Source organism: Meles meles, chromosome 2 (assembly GCF_922984935.1).
Source record: "Meles meles chromosome 2, mMelMel3.1 paternal haplotype, whole genome shotgun sequence".
Lineage (NCBI taxonomy): Eukaryota > Metazoa > Chordata > Mammalia > Carnivora > Mustelidae > Meles > Meles meles.
This window is the reverse complement of record NC_060067.1, coordinates 98,889,942-98,912,594: the sequence shown is the minus strand read 5'-3', so window position 1 is coordinate 98,912,594 and position 22,653 is coordinate 98,889,942. Positions and strand designations below refer to the sequence as shown.

At 37.6% G+C, this 22,653-nt stretch overlaps 1 protein-coding gene across 5 annotated transcripts in view; it reads left to right on the top strand.

Annotated features, from left to right (window-relative positions):
* Nucleotides 1-8,728: 8,728 nt before the first annotated feature.
* Nucleotides 8,729-22,653, top strand: part of AP1AR (adaptor related protein complex 1 associated regulatory protein) — a 37,827-nt gene continuing 23,902 nt past the window's right edge. For 2 of the 5 annotated variants that reach the window (XM_045997993.1, XM_045997989.1), the window contains exon 1: nucleotides 8,732-9,190. In XM_045997993.1, coding sequence (XP_045853949.1) covers nucleotides 9,108-9,190 — 83 coding nt within the window. In that variant the 5' untranslated portion in view covers nucleotides 8,732-9,107. Of the gene's footprint in view, nucleotides 9,191-22,653 lie in introns of all 5 variants that reach the window. The other 3 variants (XM_045997990.1, XM_045997992.1, XM_045997991.1) reach the window with 3 other exon arrangements.

Sequence of the window (22,653 nt, the reverse complement as noted above, 5' to 3'; positions counted from 1 at the left end):
TTGTTTTGAGATATGCTCTTTATCTTTTGTTTTCTACAATTTTACTATGATATGCCTAGGTGTAAATTCTTATTTTTCACTTTGAGGATTTATTGAGATTTAGGAGTCCATGTTTGGTTTTTGTTTTGTTTTGTTTTTGTCAAAATAAATATTTTTTTTTCTTTTGCCATTATTTGTTCTTCAAATACTTTCTCAATCCAATTCTCCCTTTCTACCCCTTTTTGGAACTTAAAGCACAAAAGTATGTTGGACCACTTGATATTATCTCATAAGCTGTTGACGCTGATTTTTTTTAACCCTTTTCTCCCTGTATTAATTTCAACTAAACTGTTTCCAAATTTGATAATCCCTTCTTCTATCAAACCCGCTGTTAAGCCCAACTGATAATTTTTTTTTAAAGATTTTTATTTATTTGACAGCGAGAGTGAGCAAGAGAGAGAGACAGAGAGCAAGCACAAGCAGGAGGAACTGCAGGCAGGCGAGAAGCAGGCTCCAGCTGAGCAAGGAGTCCGATATGGGGCTTGATCCCAGGACCCTGGGACTATGACCTGAGCCGAAGGCAGATGCTTAATTGAGCCACCCAGGCACTGATAATTTTTTATTTCTGATATTGTATTTTTCAAAAAAATTTTAAGTTCTAAAATTTGTTTGCTTCTTCCTGATGTTTCTACTTCTTTCCTGAAATACCACATATTTAAATTATTACATCCATATTTTCTTATATATGCTTTCAATATTTATAGTTGTACTAAAGTTCTCTATAAAGTCTAATAAATGGGTTATCTTCTCTAGGTCTACTTTCATTGTTGTCTTTTTCTTGATTATGGGTTCCATTTTTATTTTCATGCCCGTTAAAAAATTAATTTATAGAGATTATATGTAAAACAACAGTGAAGCTAAAGCATAATTTTTGTTCTGTTTTGATTCTTCCCAGAGCATAAGCCCTTTCCTCAGCTAGGGTAAGAATGATAATTCAGATTCTTCCAAGAGTCATGTTGCACACAGCCAAGCCATATATATATTTTTAAACTCAACTGTAATTAGTCTTTGATGATAAAGATTTTTTTTTAAAGTATTTGAGCTCGGAGTAGGTCAGGTTACCTTCAGGTAATTTTGGCTCATCTTCAGATTCAACTCCAGCAGGACTCATAATCCAAACATTGCAAGGATGCAGAGAAATGTACAGTTTATTATGGTTGTCAGTCTTTCCTCCATTGCAGCTTTCTTGGCAATATTTGGATGTGAGTGGCATGTGGAGAGAGAATTGTCAAAATAATATTTTCAAATCTGGAGCTTATTCTGGTTATATATTACACTAAATTTACCAGTTTAAACATTTGAAATGAAGATATTTCAGTTGAAACAAAATGATAATATTTGAGGGGTGCCTGGCTGGCTCAGTCAGTTAACCAACCTGCCTTCAGTACAGGTCATGATCCTAGGGTCCTGGGATTGAGCCCTGTGTCTGGCTCCCTGCTCATCAGGGAGTCTGACTGTCTCTATCCCTCTGCCTCTCCCCCAAGTCTGCTCTTTCTTGCTCTCAAATAAACAAAGTCTTTTAAAAAAAAGTAATATTTGAAATAAAAATATTTTATTATGGGGGTACCTGGGTGGCTCAGTCAGTTAAGTGTCTGACTCTTGACCTCTGTTCAGGTCTTTATTTCAGGACCGGGAGTTCTAGCCCCATGTTGGGCTCCACAGTGGGTATGGAGTCTATTTGAAATTTAAAAAAATAAAAATTATTATGTGGACCTGGCTGGAGGTAACCCAATGGCAAGGAACAAAAATTATCTTGAGATGGTCTAATTACAGGCCTGTTGGTTGGTATCAACTATTGCCTGGGAACTCCACTTGGGATGACCAGACCATCCCCACACATCATATCACACATGGACTCCTTACATTGAACTCAAGGTTGCAAAATCATGTGTCCCAAGAAGGTCAGAAAGAACTGTCTCACCTTTATGATTCAGCCTCAAAAGTCGTAATTGTTTCCACCATTGTTGAAACCTGACCAGATTCAAGAGGGATCATGGACACTACTACTTGATGGGAAGATGTCAATGTCACATTGTAGAAAAGAGAATGTAGGATGGACTATATGGTTGAGGCCATTTTGAAAACTCAATCTGCTATAGTCTACCTCAACATTTCAGTGTCTCCCACAAACCCACACTGCTGTCTAAAGCTTAGTTGGTTTTTCCTGATCTCCATCTTTGGTGGGCCAATTCTTCAACTGCCCATATTTTGATTAGCTGGCTACTCCCAAGTATGAATTTGTTCATTTATGAATATCTCATTTCTTCCTGAGTATTAGTTCATTTAGGCTTTCTTCTGTTTATTGTACTTTGCTGATCTCATAAAAAATGATTTTAATTTTGTTAATGTTTTTGTTACCATGTGCCTTTCATGTCCTATATTTTAACTGGAAGCAGAAATCATTAATGTTTAATTTCAGTCTTTTTTTTTTCTACTTCTATTAGTTGCTTTACTTTAATTAACTTTTCTTTCATATTTCCTTGTTTTCCTTCTTATGACATTAACTATTTTAAACATGCTTATTTTATAGTGTCTGACTGCTTGTTTATATTTGGTCTGTGAAACCCATGTTGTTTTTTTCTCTGCTATTCCATGTGTCTGCTTTGTACCACGGTAGTTTGTTTGTAATATGTGATTGCAGGCTCATTTTCAGTGTTGTTTTTTATCTACGGAAATCCTGTGCAAGCTAGATGGAAAGTATGTGTGCCCCCTCCTCTCTTCCAGTGAATGTTTTTGCTTTACAACAAATCTCAAGAGTATCAATACCTAAAAACCACTTTTTATGTTAATTTCTTACCCTGGGGTTTCACGACTAAGGTTATTGTAAATCCCAATTCCTTAACAGAAAAAGAGTATTTTTTTTTCTAACCCAGATCACAACAATATTAACAAATTTGCTTTTTGTCTCCTACCCTTCCTAGCCCTACTTTCCAATGCTAGAACTGGAGTCAGCAAAATACTTTCTCTTCTGCTAGCAGGTGCTATGTTGCGATCTTCCAACGGGGGTACTGAACGGATAGTACAAGATTTGAAAAAGCAACTTAATTCTTTTTTTGCTACTTTGTTCTCCATATGATGGCAAATGGATCAGCAGCAAGGAGTCCTGGCAGTATTTACCACAGTGGCCCCAGCCCTCCTGCTCCAGTGGTAAGTGCCCCCAGGTCCACAGAGGTGGGCGCACAGGCAGATAACTTCCATCTAGCTTTTCCATGACCATAATGGCAGAGCATATTTCTATGGCATCCACAGTCTTTTCAGAGTTCTGAATATGTACTTTGTACGGCTGTCCTCTAAATGTCTAAATTCCTCTTCTGTTTACTTTTCCTCAGTCCCAGGGTGATGGGACTACACCTGTTTCCTTCTAGCACTAACCACCATTTATCTATTTAATAACTTCCAACGTTCCTTGTTCAAATTACTATCTCAGTTTCTGACCAGGCAAAAGAGATCTGGAAAAATTCTGCTCAGTGGAAGAACTCCGTATGAATTATATAACTATTTTTATTAGTTCTTCTGTTTGTGTAATGTAAATGTAGGGTGAGCAAAAAAGGAAGCAAATCACTTAATGTGCACTGTACTCAAGAGACACTGACCAGCTAATGAAGCTCATCACATACCCAAAAGTCGGAAGAAATGGGGCACTGGTGATTCGGCCAAGAAATTAAGTAATTTCCTCTTGACTTTCCCTTTTCTCTTTAAGCACATCTTTGCATGTCTTTGTTCTTGGAAAAATCACTTAAATGTTTCATTGAGCTATTTAGTTATTCAAATGTAAAGTAAAAGACCATAGCAGAAATAAAGGCATTTGAGAGCAGCAATTTTCAAAGAGCTAAACCACTCTGCATAACAACACAAAGATTTACATTATAGGCAGAGTTGGTTAACTTGGGACTTATTTTTGGAGAAATACTTGGTTTTTACATATGAAATTGAGCTATGATGTGCTTGCAAAGTGTTATTCTTACGGAATTGTGTTCATCGTTGAGCCACGGTTTACCACTTAGTTACTGCAACCAGCCTTAGTGCACCTAAATTTTCACTTTATAATGTACATAAATATGTACAAAAGAACTAGGCAATTCTGGATCAAGTCAAACCTGGACTGGACTATAGTTCTTTCACATATTACTTAAGACTGAATATATAAAACTTTAGGAACCATAATGATACTGGATTATTATATTATGAAGGTGGCCAATGAAATTTTAACATGTGGCCAATGAAATTGTAACACACAGAGAAAGCTTTACACACAGAGAGATGCCAATGAAATTGTAACACACAGAGAAATGCTAGGTCACACATAAGTGACCAACTGAATTAAAATTTACCCTAGTAGATATTTGAACTAGCCTATCACCTTGGTCAGAATTGGCACCCAAAAGGCTCCCAAAGCGTGGGGCCCCTACTCCTTGGTAACTAAGGAGACTGTATGCATCCCCCCACTGGTCGGATGTCTCCACCTAGCCTGACCCACCCTTGTATTTGGGCTTTGTTACCTGGGACTGGTTTCTGGGACTTATTTTTAAGTATGTCCCTGGGGGGAGGGGAGCAGGGACAGTTTAAGGGTTAAACAACAAGGTTATGGTTTAACCGGATGGAAGCGCTCTGGCTAAATAGGTCCTTACAGCTGGTAGCGGGTGAGGTCTCCCCGTAAATCAGTGAATAATCTTATATTCAATCATCCTGAAAAGAGGCAGATATGGGACAGACAATGCCTGAGAGATGGAGAATTCTTTCCTCCCTGTACGCCACACTTTCTTAGAGCCTGACTTCACGAAGTGGTGTAAAGTATGCCTGAGTGCATGCCGAAAAGGTAGAATTTTTTAAAACTTAGTGTTTTTTCATAGGAAGCTAGAGATACAGCTACAAAGAATAAAATAACTTATTGATGACATCTCCTTCAATCTGAGGACAATAAAAAAACAGCTAATATTTATATTATACTTAGGGTATTATAGGTAATTCTAGTATGGTATATATAGTACATTATGGAAATTGTAGTATAATCATATTATACTAAGCAATGGTTTTTAATATTATGCTAAGCTCTTGATTAAATAATCATTTATCCTGACAGCAAGCCCAACAGGTAAATTTTACTATCTCATTACCTATATATGTTATAGCCATTGTATCTTGTATCCTGCTCCATGAATTAAAAGAATGAATTTAGGGGCACCTGGATGGCTCAGTGGGTTAAAGCCTCTGCCTTTGGCTCAGGTCATGATCCCAGGGTCCTGGGATCCAGCCCTGAATCAGGCTCCCTGCTTAGTGGGGAGCCTGTTCCCCCCCACCTTCTGCCTCCCTCTCTGCCTACTCGTGATCTCTCTCTGTCAAATAAATAAATAAATTATTTTTTAAAAATCAAAACATTAAAAAAAAAAAAGAATGAATTTATGTCCATTCTTGGACCAATGTGGTAATGGAGACCACAGAATTCTTCCCTTTGCAAGAACCTCCTAATCCTGAGAAAAAACATGATTGTAGCAATGGATCTCAAGACAACAAAAAGTGATTAGTAGCCAACAAAGGAATTCTGAGCAAAAAGAGATTCATATTTGGAACCACATAATCCAGAAGACAAGTAGAGGTACAGATTGCATGTTGACTGACTCCAGAGTATTCATGAGAAAAACTCTTCACTTGACTTCAGAATAAATCCCTAAAGGGAAAGGAATTTTGCAAGGCATGGGGAAGGAAAAGGTCCTGCTACCTGGAAGGTGGGTAGGTGGGGTCTCTAGCAAGCTGATATTAAGTGGCCATCACTGTAGATAAGCTCTGTGTCTCCTACTGGCAAACTGAATAGTCTATCTGGCAAACTGCCATAGGTATGAATGCGCTAGCCGTGAATATATCTTTCTGGAATATACTTGACTATTGTTTTTAATGATTTCATAACCATGTCCAAATGTAGGACTGGTGACACAATACTGTGCCATAGCAGAAGCACAAGCCTTGTTGTTCAGAGACCTGTGTTTTCTTCATCTTATACCTTTGACTCTGGAAATGTGACTTCCAGAGTGTGACTCTGGGAAAATCATGTAATTCCTCTAGAGGTCCTCTTTCTCATCTGTAAAATGAAGGAGCTCATCTGCTTTACAAACATCCCATCCAGTTGTAGGGTTTCTCCTTGCTAATTCTGCTTAACTAATAGTAGATCATTCAACTGAATGTTTACAAACTTTTAAAGCTACATCGCAGTGAAGATAAGATTCTTGATGTCAAATTTGTTTAAAAAAAATTGCATAATAAATTCCAGGAACAGCCTATATTAGCTTCATAATTTATTTCCAGAAAAAAATTAAGTAGCTCAACTCAATTTATTAGAATCCACCCACACTTATATCCTCATCACTTTCTAAATGTCTACATTTGTTATAAAACTTAATTAAGCTGGCTATCAATTAATCTTTCCTGCTGATAGGCCAGATTAAAAAAAATTTTTTTTCTGATCATTTTAAAAAATTGAGGCAATACAAAAAAAGAATCTCCCCAAATCCACATTCTTGATATAATATTATTAGTATTGTTATTTACCAACTAGCTTTTATTTTCCCCTAGGAATATATTTAAGAAAGAAAGTATATGGGTATTTAAGAATGTATATGCTTTGTTTTAAACATGTTTTGGAACACACAATATATAATTTTCTATCCTGATTTTCGACATTATTCAGCAGCATTTTGTCATCTATTAGAGTTTTTTCAAAATATATTTCAGATGGTTATCTAATATTATAAGACCATACCAGCAAATTTAACCATCTTTCAATTATTGAGCATTAAGTTTGTTTCTGGCTCTTGACAAGTATTTCCAAATGATTTTTCAGAATGAGTTTCACTAGCCCCGGTTCAGGAGAATACTATTTCATTGTCCCCTTGCAAAAACTGAACATTTTATTTGTAAATTTTTGTTGACCTGGCAAGTGAACAATGACTTCTCTTTGTGTTTTAATTTGCATTGTTTTGATTAGTGAAGTCATTTTTTTTTTATTAGTTAAGTCAATTTTTAAATGTTTTAATCATTTGTACTGATTCTGAGGATCATTCATATAGATCTACTTTTAATAGAGGTTTATAAGAATGCCTATAGCAAAAAGTATCCATCAAGTGTCCATAATTGTGGTGTCACGTGCAATTGTGAAAAATAACAGAGAAATCACCACATATACACTTTACCCAGTTTTCCCCAATGGTAACATCTTGCAAAACTGTAATGTAATATCACAAATAAGATACTGACCTTGACACAATCCAGATACACGTTTTCCATCACAAGATTCCACTCCTTACTCCCTGACCCCTGGCAATCATGTAACCTACTCACTGTTCCCATAATTTTGTCATTTCTGGAAAGTTATATAAATGGAATTATACAATATGAAAGCTTTTCAGACTGGCTTTTCAATTCTATATAATTATATAGAATAATTATATATGCAGATTTATTTAATATGTGTGTTATACCAATAGTATGTCCTTTTTGTTGTTGAATAGTATTCCACAGCTTTCTTTATAGCTTTATAGTTGAATTTTAAAGATTATTTCAGAATATATTTGCTTGACTTTAGGGGCTGAAGAAGGGATAGAAAATATAGCTGCTATTTAGGAAGTCATTCAGCCGTTTCACTAACATCCACTGACTGCAGACTACTGGGCTAAACATTCTTATGCACTTGGTTACAAAAACGACTAAGACCCAAATTAGGTCAAAATTATTTTTGTAGCAGTGCTAAGATTGAAACCCAGCTGGGCCCAGATTTCAGGAAACAAGAAAATGACTAGGTCAAGAACATTTTTTCATTAATAACAATTTTCTAAAATGTAACAACTGTCCTAGGTTAAATCACAACTGGTTATTAAAAGACACAGTTTAAAAAAAAAGGCATTTTATCCAAAGGACTAGGCGCTTATTAAGCCACCCCTTATATCCGAATTTTCCCCCCTTATATTTGATTTTAAGGCCAACTACAAAAATCGAGTTTTACAGGAGCACTTGAGGATGTAAACCAAGCCGCGTCTGAGTAGCTATCTCTTCCTATCTACTACAGTTCCCTGCAACACGCTTGGATCGGAAAGGCTGGTGTCCCTGAAAAACTCTAGCCCTTTACTCCTCTGGACGACAACCACCTATCCGAAATTATTCGAAGGTTTGATTTTAAACAAAACAAAAAAGATGCCAGTTGATCGCCATTAAAGTTCCTTTACAATACTGACAATATAGAGATAGAAATGCAAAGTAGAGACCGGAAAAGAAAAATTTGGGGGTGCGTTCAAAACTTCAATCAGTCCCTTGACACTTACGGTGCGGTATTAGCAAAACCTAAGCACACACTACACAAAGAAGTGCCCCTTCTCATACCCGATGACTCACGGCCTTGGGCTCTAAGCAAGCCGCTCACAAGGCTTTGGTACAAAGTTCGAAGCTTGAGCTGTGACCGTTGCGACACACGGAAATAGTCGGGAGCCAGAGGCGGGAAATGCTAGGAGAAAAGGAGGTTACTAGTTCGGTCAAGGTCCAACGAAACAAACGCAAGGGGGAATTGGACTAACCGCAACGTGGAAGTGGCGGACAGCTGAGCTTGTGGAAGTGACGTAAGAACCAGTGGCCGGAGGAGGCGGGGCCGCAAAGGGAGCGCGCCCTATTGGGGCCCGGGAGAGGCCGGGGGTGTGGCAGCGCCGGCCGCGAGGCGTCGGCCCGGGCGCACGGGAGGGCGGGGTCTGCGCGCGGACTGGCTTCTTTCAGGGGCTGGAGGCGGTCACTTTACCTAGATTGCGGTCCCGAGGCGAGCGAGGGGCCATGAGGACGGCGAGGGAGTCCAAATCCCGCAGCCTAACACTCCTCCCTCAAGCGGCAGCGACTCGGTGGCCCGTGGAGTAACCGCTGCCTTTGTTCCGAGCGCCTGTCCCTCCTGTCACCTCAGCCCCTCACGCCGTCGCGCTCCAGCTGGCCCGCCCTTGGTCCCCGAAGCCTCATTCGGCTCGTGCCGCGCGGATGCGGCTGCCGGGCCTGAGTGTGGGCTTTGAGAGGGAGGAGGAGGAGAAGCGGCGCCTGGGCGGCATGCGATGGGGAACTGCTGCTGGACGCAGTGCTTCGGGCTCCTCCGCAAGGAAGCGGGGCGGCTGCAACGTGTAGGAGGCGGTGGAGGGTAAGCCCTCTGGGGGAAGGGCCGGGCTCCTTCTGGCTCCTCCCTTTCGGCCCTTGCGGGGAACCCTCTTCACTGTCTGAGCTGCGACGGCTTAGATTAGGCCGGGAGCCCCTCTGCCCTCACCACCTAACGGGCGTCGAGCTGGTGGTCATAGTGGAGGCCCTGGTCGAGGGGTGCCTCCCAGGGAAAGCTAGAGAAGTGGGCGGGCATCGCTCTTGCCGCCTCCTGCAAGACTCCCTCAGATCGCGCTGTCACGCGGGGTAAGAGCCATGGAGGGCATCACCTCTGGGAAGCATGAGGCACCCTCCCACGAAGGGGCAGTGGAACGGGCTCCACAACAACCCGGACACACCCTACGTTGAGTTTGGGCTTGATGCCAAAGGTTGTAGCTCTGTATTTGACCCTCCCTTTGCTCTGATGGAGCCGCTGAGAATCTGTCTCCAAAAAGTTGATGCCTCAGAGGGAATTTTAGTAAAAGTCATTGGGATGCTGTAGTCAAATAAGTAAGGTTCCAGACATTGAATAACTGACAATGTACGAAGACTTGCCGAATTGCTGGGATTCCAGTGGGCTTTCGGATTCTTAGTATTGATAATAAGAGAAGCAGTGTGTAGCTTTTCCATATTAATATTTTGGTTATTTCCAGAGGAATGCTGTACTCGTTGAGTGCTACTCATAAGCTCTGTAATCCTGGAGAAATAACAGCCCTTCTGAACCTTACTTCTCTTTATTAAAACTGGTATATGTAAAACTGACACGCGTAGGTTTTTCAACCCACACCATCCATAAGATAATAGAATTTCATAATCCATTTTTTGTGGGTTTTTTATTTCTTAGGGTATTGAAAAAAAATTGAACAAATTCCTTTGAAGTTGGCTTTGTTGTAAAATATTTCCCAGGAATTCAAACTTAGAATCAAAAATCTGAACCAAGCCACTTTCTGTACAGAACAAGACTTTGCACTTTATAGAACAGATTGCTAAGTTTTCAGATCCCCCTCATTTAACCAACATTAGCAGGTCATAAGGTGTTCATAATACATAAACTGGAGCCACATGATTTATAATCTGGATCTTTGGTGATAGAGATCTTCTATATGATTCACTCATTGGTTCATCAGGCACAGATTGGTTGCGTTCATTGAGTCACCTCTCTCATACAAAGTAGCCAAAAATGTATATTAAGTATCCCTGAATGGAGAAGTAAGGAATTAAAGATTTTGTGCCTAGTTTAGTATTTTGATTTCCCTCACTTAAGGGCTGTTACTGTCAAAGGGGAACATGACAGCTGTTTTTAACATATCAGAGAGAATCATCTAATTTACTTCTAATTTTTGTGTGCAGGTGCACCTGTGTAGTCAAGTATGCTTAAATAGGTTTGCCTAAGGACAAGATGCCACAAAGTCTCTGGCTTTGTTAATATTTTATTTGTAGTTGTGTTGTAGCATATTCAATTCTAATTGTGGAAATCGGGTCTTATACTCTAATTGGGTAGACAAAAATCACTTGTTTCTGATTTTTGAGTACAGTGGGGTATCTGGGATTTTGTTTTGTTCTTTCTTTGTGATTTGACAAACTAAGTTTTCCTTAGAGGGTAGCATTAAAATTGTAGATTTTATTCCCTGAGCAGGTGAGGTTGGCAGCATAGGGTAGGGGTTTGGAGAGATCAGTGAATTAGTGTGTTAATTGTCCGTAAATACGCCATAAAAACATAATAGTTGGATCTGTATTCTTCTGTTATGGGCAAAACTTGAACAAACAAATCTTGTTGAAGCAGTGAAGGTCTGTGGGTGTGGACACTGTCATCTAAAACCTTATAATGGTGATATTGGTACTGTTTATTTCAGTCCATAAACATAGGTGTAGACAGTTTCCTTACTTGAATATTCTGAATAACTTATTGTTTTACATTAATTTTCACATTGTTTTAGGAGCTTCCAGTAAGCATGCAGAGACAGGTGGATATAGTTCATTGTTATTTACAGAATAAAGTTAAACTTTACCTCATTTTAGTTGCTTTTCTTTTTCTTTTTTAATCACCTGGGAATTCTGAGTCTAGAGAGTTAACTAATAGTTCATTAGTTAACTAGAACTAGAGAGTTAACTAATAGTTCAGAGAGTCTAGAGAGTTAACTAATAGTTCATCTAAGGGCAAAATATTGAGGGGTGATCACAAAGACTTGATCTGATTTGTATTTTATCACTGTAGTGGCCACAGATAGAATAATCCTGGGCTTTCTTAGACTGTTTTAAGCTGGACATCACAAGGGTGCTTTATGATATAGGGCCTTAGCCTGACAGATTTCTCAAAGGCATCTCAAAAGTCAGATCACTCAGTTTTCACTATCCAGTTTCAAAACCAGAATTACTAATGTTTTAGTTTATAAAATATTAGAGAATTCTGGATTTTATATTCTAGAATATCTGTCAATAGTCAAAATATTAATATCAGTATTGAGATATGTCAGAAACCTTTCGACTAATAAAATTATCTGGGGATTAAAGCAGAGGGAGCTAAATATCTTTAAGCAGTAAGATTCAGACATCCTAAGGAGTCATCCTTTTCTACTACAGGGAGTTTTGTTTACCAACATGTTCTAGAGGGCTCCACCTACTGGTTGGTTCTTGGTCAGTACTAGAAATCTTTTGTACAGATAATTTTGGTGTTTTGTTTTTTTTTTTCTCAAACTGAAGACCCATTTATGTTTTGTTGTATTTTCTCATTTTTATCTTGCCATATAATTCCACACAGTGGTTCCAGTTAAAATGTACTATAGTTTTTTATAAATGTATGATCATGTTTTGTATCCTTGATATTTAACATTTGTTGGCTTTTTGGCTCCAGTAGCAAAGTTGCCTTCAGGCAGTAGTTTACGGTGATTTGCTATTTTCTTTCCTGGTAAGAAATATTTTAGTATTAGCTGCCAACATTCAATTATTTCCCATATGTGCTGGCTGTTATAAGTAGTTTACATTATCTCATTTTTTCCTCACCACAATCCTGTGAGGAAGATAAGTACTATTACATAGATCATAGATTAAAAACTGAAAAGTTTACCTTGCTCAAGACAGCTGAACTGGGATTGATTCCAGGTCACTCTGAATTCAGAGCCTTTACCCTTAACTTCTAATGGCTCGTGGCTTTTTATTTTGTAGGTAATGTGTGCATACTTCTGAAAACTTTGACTTTATTCTGTGTGATAAAACTGTTCTTTTCTTGCAACTATGCACTTGACCTTGGCAACATTACTTTTATTATTTTCCTGTTTATCTCCTGACTAGTTCTTACTCTATCTACCTATTAAATACAACATTTTTCTGTCTTGTCTTCACTTTATTTAGTTCTCTTCACACGTATACCCAAGCCTGAAGAAATTTTATCCATTCCTGTGATTTCAGCTACCGTGACTTCCAAATCTCATTTCTTCTAAACAAACTCTTGAGGTGGCTGGGTGGCTCAGTTGATAAACGTCTGCCTTTGGCTCAGGTCATGATCCCAAGGTCCTGGGGGATTGAGCCCCGCATTGGACTCCCTGCACTGGGCAAGCCTGCTTTTCGCTCTCCCTCTGCCTTCTGCTCCCCCTACTGTGCTCTCTCTCTCTCCGGCAAATAAATAAATAAAATCTTTAAATAAATAAGCAGACCTCCTTTCAAAGGTTCAGCACTATATTTTCAGATGCCAACTGAATACACTGGATACACCTGAATATACAAAGGCTCCTCAAATCAACCTATCTAAAATACCTAAGAAATATCTAGAATAGGTATTTCTCTCCCCCAAGATTTCTTCTTCCTCTGCTTCATGTATTCTCTCATTCCCATACCAGCTACATTCATAGTTTTCCAAGCTACTAACTCAACTTCATAGTCCTGTACCCCTCTCTTATCTGCTAAGTTAGTCTCTCCTTAATACAAACTGAACTAATTTCCTTTGTTGGTATTTGTGCCTTAAACCTTGTCTTTCAAATCACCAGGTTTCCCCTTCTTAACTGTTCTCCGCTCTTGTATCTCTCATACTTCAATCCCATCTTCCCTTTCTGTCATTAGAGTTAGGCTTTCTAAAACCCATATTGGATCATACCATGCCCTTGCTTAAGCCACTTTGTGTTCCATTTCCTGCAGGTAACTTGCTCAGTCTTTTTTCCCTTCTGTGACAGATGATAAGTTCCATGGCATTCAGATGTGCAACATAACATCCATTTGTATGCTTGGGATTTTATGCAGCTTCTGCATTTGGGGGTGAAGAGTGTAATCTCACTCGTTCAGAAAATCATTTCAGAATACAAATCAGTGAGAATAACATTGAAAAGAAAACAATGAATCTATTCTAATTTCAAAAAACTTAACTCATTCATAAACCTTAATATCTTAACTTTTTTGATAAATAATACCTTCATAGAAAGTATCAAAAATAAACTCCTGACAAAAATAAACTCCTGGCAAGGGGCATCTGACTCTTAATTTCGGCTCAGGTCATGATCTCAGGGTTGTGGGATTGAGCCCCATCAGATTCTTTATCTCCCTCTCAATCTGTCCCCCCACCCTCCACATGCATGGTCTCTCCAAATAAATAAATAAACTCCCAACAATATAACCATATCCATTTTACCAGCCTAATTGTGTTTTCTAATTATATTTGTCTTAGAGTATACCATTTAAAATTGTAGATTTTACTTTCTGCTCACATGAACTTGGCAGCATAGGCAGGGAAGATCAATGAAAGTATTCTCTGCCATTCTTTCACTTGCCGTATCCCCAATATGCTATATACTAGATGGGCTATACGCATTCCTGTTTTCCTAAAGTACAATGTTCTCTCATCCTTGCCTTTGTGATATTTCTTCATTTCCTATTCTTCGTGGGCTTTAACTTATCCATTGCTTTTTCTCTGAAACCCGCTCTAGCCCCCTGCGAAATTATCTCCCTGAGGAAATGATATTTTCTATAGGCTTAAATCTGTTTTATAATGGATTGGCAAGCTTTCTGTAATGAGACAGATAATATATCTTAGGCTTTGCAGGCCATAAGGTTGCAGCTTTGTTGCAACTGCTGTACTTTGCTGTATTAGTTAAAAAACACAGGCAATATATAAACAAATGGATGTGACTATTAAAATAAAACTTTGCCTTTCAGAAACAGGCATTGGGCCAGATTTGGCCCATGGACCACAGTTCGCTGATTTTTAGTATCTTCTTTGGTAGAGGGTTAAGAGCTCCTCAAGGTCAGGGTCTATGCTTTATCTTTATTGCTCTCTACTCTCAGTGTCTCATGTTTGTTGAATGAATAGCCAGAGAGTATTATTTTTGAACTTGTAAGATTTAAAAAACAGAGTTTTTTCTTTTAGATGATTGTCTAACTTTGGCAAAAATGTCACTCATGCACAGAGTTAAACATAAAACCTACCAGTTTAATGTTGTTTTACTTAAAAAAATCATATAGAGTACCAGTGAGCATTTAATATTTTATCATAATGTATGCTGTTAAAATGGTAATCAGTAGTGTCATTGAGAGATTCAGTTTACTTTTCTACATCTTTGTCAGTTTTGAAAAATATACAAGTTTAAGATGTTTCTTTTGAAATTTCAGAAATTAGGAAGGAAAACTGTAATAGCTTTAAATGGATATGAATTTTCTGAATATTCTGTATTTTACCTTAAAGACTTCCCAGGGCTGTGTTCTGAACCTTACTCTATTCTTCCTTAATATATTTTTTTTCTTCTTTAATGTACTTTTCCTGGGCAGAGGCATGAAAACACATGTCTTTACCTATTATGTGCATGCTAATGAGCCTGGTCATCTCAGTGTTAGCTCTGAAATATCATATTGCCCACTCAGTATTTCCATTTGGGTATCAAACAAACTTCAAAATCAGTTTACAAAGCCAACTCATCTTTCTTTCCTTCTCACAGGCTTTTCTTCATTTTTTTTTTCTTTTATAAAGCACCAACCATTTTTGCTACTTTGTGCCTACCTTGTGAGTGGTAAACAACGTATAGTCACTTAAACCATGAACCTGAGAATCATGTTAAACTCCTCCCTTTCGAACACCCTCCAAATCCAGGTTGTTAAGGTTCTGAATGGCCTCTACATCTTTCCAACTTCTACATCTTACCTGCCTTCATACAGATCCTTTCATCTTCTATATATTTGTAGCTCTACCCTCTTGCTGATACCTTTTTGAGCTGAAAATCTAAAATCTGAAAACCAAAAAGAAACACTAAACCTTACTCAGACTCCCGCATCTCCCTGTAGCTACTATCCTATTTCCTGTCCTTTCCCTTTAACAACCTTAAGAATTGTCTTGGTATCTCCATTTCCTCACTTCTTACTCAGTCTTCAAGGCAAGCTAATGTTCATTATCCCTGCTACTACTGCTGACGTTGTTTCCCACCACCAGCATACCATCAAAACAGCCATCATAATCCAGTGGATATTAGTAATCCTTATTGTAGGTGATTTTTTAGCTGCGTTTATTGCTGTTGGCTCTCCCTTCACTCCTGTAATTTCATACTTACCATATTTTCTATCTGCCTCCCTGGGTAGTGGATTTAAGTTGATCATCTTCCCTATCTTCTGTGAATGTTCGTTTTCATCACTTCAGTCATTAAATGTTGGAGTCATTCAAAACTGAATTAGACTCTTATTGTACTACACTTTCCTTAAAGCATGGCGTGCATGTTGTCACTAATCAAGGAGCATCTTTAACTCTGTTCTCACATTTCTTAGCCCATCCCCAAAACCAGATATTTTTTGTACCTCCTAGTTTTTCAGCCTACCCATTTCTCTCACCACTGCCACATTAGTCCAAGCTGTCCTCATAGCTTACTTAGATTTCCAATATCCTGTGTTAAAATAACACTCTTCCTCATTCACCATTTTCTGACACTGCTTTAGTCTCTCATAGCACTTCCCACTCCATGACTTTGTAAACTGTTTGTTGTCTGTTCCCCTTTAATATGGTATAAATTTCATGAGGTCAGGAACTTTTGTTTATTCCTATGAATCCAGTATAGCAATAGTGCTTGCCAGTATTAGGCACTAAATAAATACTTGACTGAGTGAGTAGACTACTCACATGTACCCACATCTATTCTTGACCTTTTTCAGTTGGTCCTATATTTTGGAGTCAAAGTAATCTCATGCAAATCCGTAAGACAAACACAACTTAAAATTCTTCAGTGCCTTATTGTACGTTTAGAATAAACACTGAAATCTTTAACTTCCATTTACTTTCATTAACTTTAATTTTCAAGGCTTTGCATTATCTATTCCTTGCCTTCCTTTTGGGGGAGGGATGGCCCTCATCTGTGTCACATTCTTCCTTGAATCCATTTCTTCTCTTTTTACTTATATAACTTCTCTCATTTTAGATGCCAGCTCAAGGATTACTTTTCACAGAAGTCTTCCCAAACCACCACCTACTCTCAGGGGATAAGTCCTCACACCATCATGGAATCATCTTCCTTTTCTTTTGAGCACTTCTTCAGGTTTTTATTATACCTAAAATAGTGTGATTAATTAATATCTGTTTTTTGCTTTCAATGTAAAGGAAGCAGTCCATGCTTGTTTTTGCTGACCGTTGAACACTCAGCTCCAAGTTATATGCCTAATATGTAGTATTTAGGCAATAAACACTTGTTCACAGAATTAATGAGTATGTTTCTTAAATGTATCTTGCTCTTTTCATTCCCCCTTGCCTTTGGTACCTGCTATTCCCTGAAACATTTTTTCTCACTACTTGGGGCCTGGCTAATTCCTCCTCCATCTGATTTTTGATGCCCCTCATTTGAACATATGCCACTCAGAGTGTGCCGAGTTGTTAATGTAGTTGTTAATTTACCTGTGTATCTACCCTCATTAGATCCTAAGCCTCTTGGATACATGGGTCAGCTTTTATTTGCTTCTGTATTTTAACTACAAAGCTATATATGTCTGTCATTCAGTAATCCAGGGAACTTCACTTAGAATTAGAAAGTTCAATATCATAGATAAGTAGCAACAGTTTCTAAAAGAAGAAGGTGGTCAGCAATTTCAGATGCTGCACACAGATTACAGAGGATGGATGAGAAAGAACCAAAAGATTTCTAAGGTCCCTTTTAGTTACTAGTTTCCTCTAATTCAGGCCCCTTTAAATAGCAGTGACCTTCATACCATGCATCTTTTTTGGACACAGTGCTATAATCCTAGAAATCACCCACAAGAAAAAGTCTGGAAAGACCACAAATACATGAAGGTTAAATAACATGCTACTCAACAGTAGGTGAGTGAAGCAAGAAATCAAAGAAGAAATTTATAAAATTACATGGAAACAAATGAAAATGAAAACATGACGGTCCAAAACCTCTGAGACGCAGCAAAAGCTGTTCTAAGAGGGAAGTTTATAGCAATATAGGCCAACCTCAAGAAGCAAGAAAAATCTCAAATAAACAACCTAACCTTGCACCTAAAGGAGCTAGAAAAAGAACAAAACCCAAAACCAACACAAAGGATTAATAATAATCAGCAGAAATAAATGATGTAGAAACTTAACAACAATAACAAAAGAACAGATCACTGAAACCAGGACAGGGTTCTTTGAAAAAAAAATCAACAAAATTGATAGGCCTTTAGCTAGACTCATCAAGAAAAAGAAAGGACTCAAACAAAATCACAAATGGGAGAGGAGAATTAACAGAAATACAAACAATTATAAGAGAATATTATGGAAAATTATATGCCAACAAATTAGGGCCTGAAGCCAGAAGAGGTGGATAAATTTCTACCCAAAGCCAGAAGAGATGGATAAATTTCTGGAAATGTATAATTTACAAAAGCTGAAGCAGGAAGAAATAGAGAATTTGAACAGACCAATTACCAGGGAAAAAAATTAATCAGTAACAAAATAAAACTCCCAAAAAACAAAAGTCCAGGGACCAGACGGTTTCACAGGGCAGTTCTACCAAACATTAAAAGAAGAGTTAATACCTCTTCTCAAATTAGCCCAAAAAATAGAAGAAAAACTTACAAATTCATTCTATGAGGCCAGCATTAACAGGATAGCAAAACCAGACAAAGGTGCCACCAAAAAACAGAACTATATGCCAGTATCTCTGATGAACATAGAAGCAAAAGTCCTCAACAAAATACTAGCAAACTGAATTCAACCATACATTAAAAAAATCATTCACCAGAATCATGAGATTTATTCCTGGGTTACAAGGGTGGTTCAGTATTCAGAAATCAATCGTTGCGATATATCACATCAAGGGGAGAAAGGATAAAAACCATGTGGTCGTTTCATAGATGCAGAAAAGGCATTTCACAAAGTATAACATCCAGTCATGATAAAAACCCTTAACAAAGTAGAGTGAGAGGGAACATAACCTCATGTTATATGGAACATAACCATATGTTACGTATGTTAATATATATGTTATATATGTTAATAAAGGCCATATATGAAAAACCCACACCAAACAACATACTCATTGGGGAAAACAGAGCTTTTCCCCTATGGCCAGGAACAAGACAATACCACATAGTACTGAAAGTCATAGCCACAGAAATCAGACAATAAAAAGACTCCAAATTGGTAAGGAAGAAGTAAAACTTGCACTATTTGCAGATCACACGATACTATATAAAGAAAATCTTAAAGACTTCACCAAAAAACTAAAGCTGATAAATGAATTCAATAAAGTCTTGGGATACAAAATCAATGTACAGAAATCTGTTGCATTTCTGTATACTAATAATGAAGCAGCAGAAAGATAAATTAAGAAAAACAGTCCCATTTACAATTGCACCAAAAATAATAAAGTATGAAAGACCTGTACTCTAAAAACTATAAAACACTGGTGAAAGAAATTCAAGAAGAACCGAAGAAATGGAAAGATATTCTATGCTCATGAATTAGAAGAACAAATATCGTTAAAATGTCTATACTACCCAAAGCAATTTACACATTTAATGCAATTGCTATTAAAAGACCAAGAGCATTTTTCGCAGAACTGGAACAAATAATCCTAAACTTTGTATGGAACCATAAAAAACCCTGAATAGCCAAAACAACCTTGAAAAGCAAAGCTGGGGGCATCACAATTCCAGACCTCACATTAAATTACAAAGCTGTAATCATCAAGACAGTATGGTACTGGCACAAAAACAGACACATAGATCAGTGGAACAGAATAGAGACCCCAGAAATGGACCTTCAACTCTATGGTCAACTAATCATTGACAAAACAGGAAAGAATATCCAATGGAAAAAGGACAGTCTCTTCAACAAATGATGTTGGGAAAATTGGACAGCCACATATAGAAGAAAGAAAGCAAACATAAACTGAAGACTGCAAAACTACAATGAGAGATCACCTCACACTTGTCAGAATGGCTAAAATCAATAACACAAGCAGCAACAGGTTGGTGAGGATGTGGAGAAAAAGGAACCCTCATGCAGTGTTGATGGGAATGCAAACTGGTGCAGCCACCAAGAAAAACAATGTGGAAGTTTCTTTAAAAGTTAAAAATAGAACTACCCTACAATCCAGCACTACTAGGTAACTACTCAAAAAAATATAAAAACACTAATTCAAAGAGATACACATGCCCCTATGTTTATAGCAACATTTACTATAGCAAAGTCGTGGAAACAGCCCAAGTGTCCATCTATAGATGAATGGATAAAGAAGATGTGGTGTATATATTCAGCCATATAAAAGAATGTAATTTTTCTATTTGCAACAATATGTGTGGGATTATAGAGTATAATGCTAATTGAAATAAGGCAGTCAGAGAAAGGCAAATGCTGTAAGATTTCGCTTATGTGGAATGTAAGAAACAAGCAAAGGGGGGAAAAGACAAAGCAAGAAACAGACTCTTAACTACAGAGAACAAACATGGTTACCAGAGGGGAGGTAGGTGTGGGTATGGGTGACCTAAGTGATGGGGATTCATAAGGGCACTTATCCTAATGGGCACTGGGCGATGTATGGAATTGTTGAATTACTATATTGTATACCTGAAATTAACACTGTATGTTGACTGTACTGCCATTAAAAATTAAAAAAAAAAAAAAAGGCAGTGACCCTTTTTAACCCATGTTTTCTGTCTTAAACATGTTTAACAGAAAGAGTTGTCTTTCCCTTCCAAGGCATAAAATAAATTTTCTGAACATCCATTCTTCCTAAATTTGCCCTCATTAATGAGGGACTTAATAAACCGTAAATATTATTACTTTATTTTAAAATCAGTTAAGCGTCTGCCTTTGGCTTAGGTCATGATTCCAAGGTCCTGGGATTGAGTCCTGCATCAGGTTCTCTGCTCAGCAAGGAACCTACTTCTCTCTGCCTGCTTCTCCCCCTGCTTGTGCATTCTCTCTCTGACAAATAAATAAACAAAATCTTTAAATTAAAAAAATCACCTATGTTGACACTATCCCCTCCTGGAAAATCTATTGATGGGATCATCCCTTGAGATTTGAATTATTAAACCTCCATTGAAGTATTTGATAATAATTGAAAAATGATGTGTCTATCATCTTTATTGTAATCGTCTGAGAGACATCTGATTTGTAACCTTTCCAATCTTCTGTTCAGAAGAAAAAAAATCTTGGGAAGCTTTTAATTTTTAATATACTTTGAAACAATTTACCATGGTTCTTCATTATTTATTTATAATGTTAAACAGAAGATGTAGGGAAAGACTTTCCTATTTTATTTTAACATATAGAAGAGTATGAAAAAAAAGGAACAATGCCAATGTAGGATTTGTGAAAATTTTTCAGTTATCTTTTAGTTAAGTCACTTTGGTGTAAAAGAGTATCTGCTATGCAAAATAACATGTAGAAGCATAAAAAACTGCACTTTTGGTCTACTCTTTATGAGAATGATTTATTAATAAAAGATTGTCTTGATATCTGCTTTTGATAAGATTGATAAAGATATATACAAGAATCTTCACTTGTGTAATACATTTACTTTTAAACTCTCCCAAATTCTTTTAAAAGATTTATTTATTAGAGAGAAAGAGAGAGCCCTCAGTGGGGAAGGGAAAGGGAGATGGACAGAGAATCTCAAGCAGACTCCCTGCTGAGTGTGGAGCCTATGGCAGACCTTGATCCCACAACCCCGAAGATTATGACCCGAGTTGAAATCAAGAGTCCGAAGCTTAAGCAACTGAGCCACCCAGGTGTCCCACTCGTCCAAGTTTTTTTTTTTTTTTTTTTTTTTTTAAGATTTATTTATTTGACAGAGAGAAATCACAAGAGAGGCAGGCAGAGAGAGAGGAAGGGAAGCAGGCTCTCCGCTGAGCAGAGAGCCCGATGTGGGACTCGATCCCAGGACCCCGAGATCACGACCTGAGCTGAAGGCAGCGGCTTAACCCACTGAGCCACCCAGGCGCCCCTCGTCCAAATTTTTTATGTGCCACCATCATTCAGAATATGTTAGCTTATCTTTTCTCCCTCTTTAATATCCTTTACATGTTTGAGTCCACTTTCACTTTTTTGGCAGTAGTAGAATGAATGTACAGAAACTTTGTTTAGAGACATAAGGGATATAAACATTATGTACAAATGAATGTCCATGGATGACTTTGGGGTGTTCTAGACTGTTATGGGAGAAGAAAAATAACCTACTATTTTCTTTAAATCATTGTTTTTAGAGCCGCTTTTTCCCAGCAGCTCAGTTTTCACCATAATTATACACCTGAATATATATGATCTTATATAGAACAGTGGATTGTTGCCCACATTATTTCAAACTTCCCCTTTCCCTCCAAGGCTTATGGCTGAATTCATAAAAATTAAATGCACACATGTGACCTTAATCATTTTCTTTAGAGTTAAGCTTTACTTTTTGTGATACTGATGTATTCCTAGAGGACTCTTCCAGCTTCTCATATCACTTGGTTCTTTATTTTCACCCCTGGCATTAAGTCTTATACCTTGAATTTGTCACATTTTTTTTTTTCCTCTCACACCTTCATTCTTGACTCCTGCTTTCATACTATGTCCCTATTATGATTCTGATCTCCTCTCCATCATACCATTTTTCCAATCCATTCTGCATCCAGATGATTTTCATTTTCTAAATGTTTCTTTAATCTATCAATTTTTCTCACTGACTCCACTATATACCTAGACTCAAATTTAATTGCAAACTATTATTCATGTATTCCCTTATTCTTTATGCATTTATCTCTACTTATTTCTCTAGGAGTCACATAGTTCCTGACACTTGGAGGAGCAACTTCTTATGTGGACCTAAGTTTACTCCCAGCTTGAAGGGCAGAGTGGTGTTTTTATTCCCCTGTAGTCATTCTGAATATAGTAAACATTGATTGATTAGTTCTTTGACTGAGGGTATTGATTTTACCTGGAATATTTATTCAAATTTTCCACTTTCATCCATGCAGTTCTGGTTCATTCATTCATTTATGCTCCTGTGTAGTATGTCATTGTATAAATAGGCTATCATTAATTTA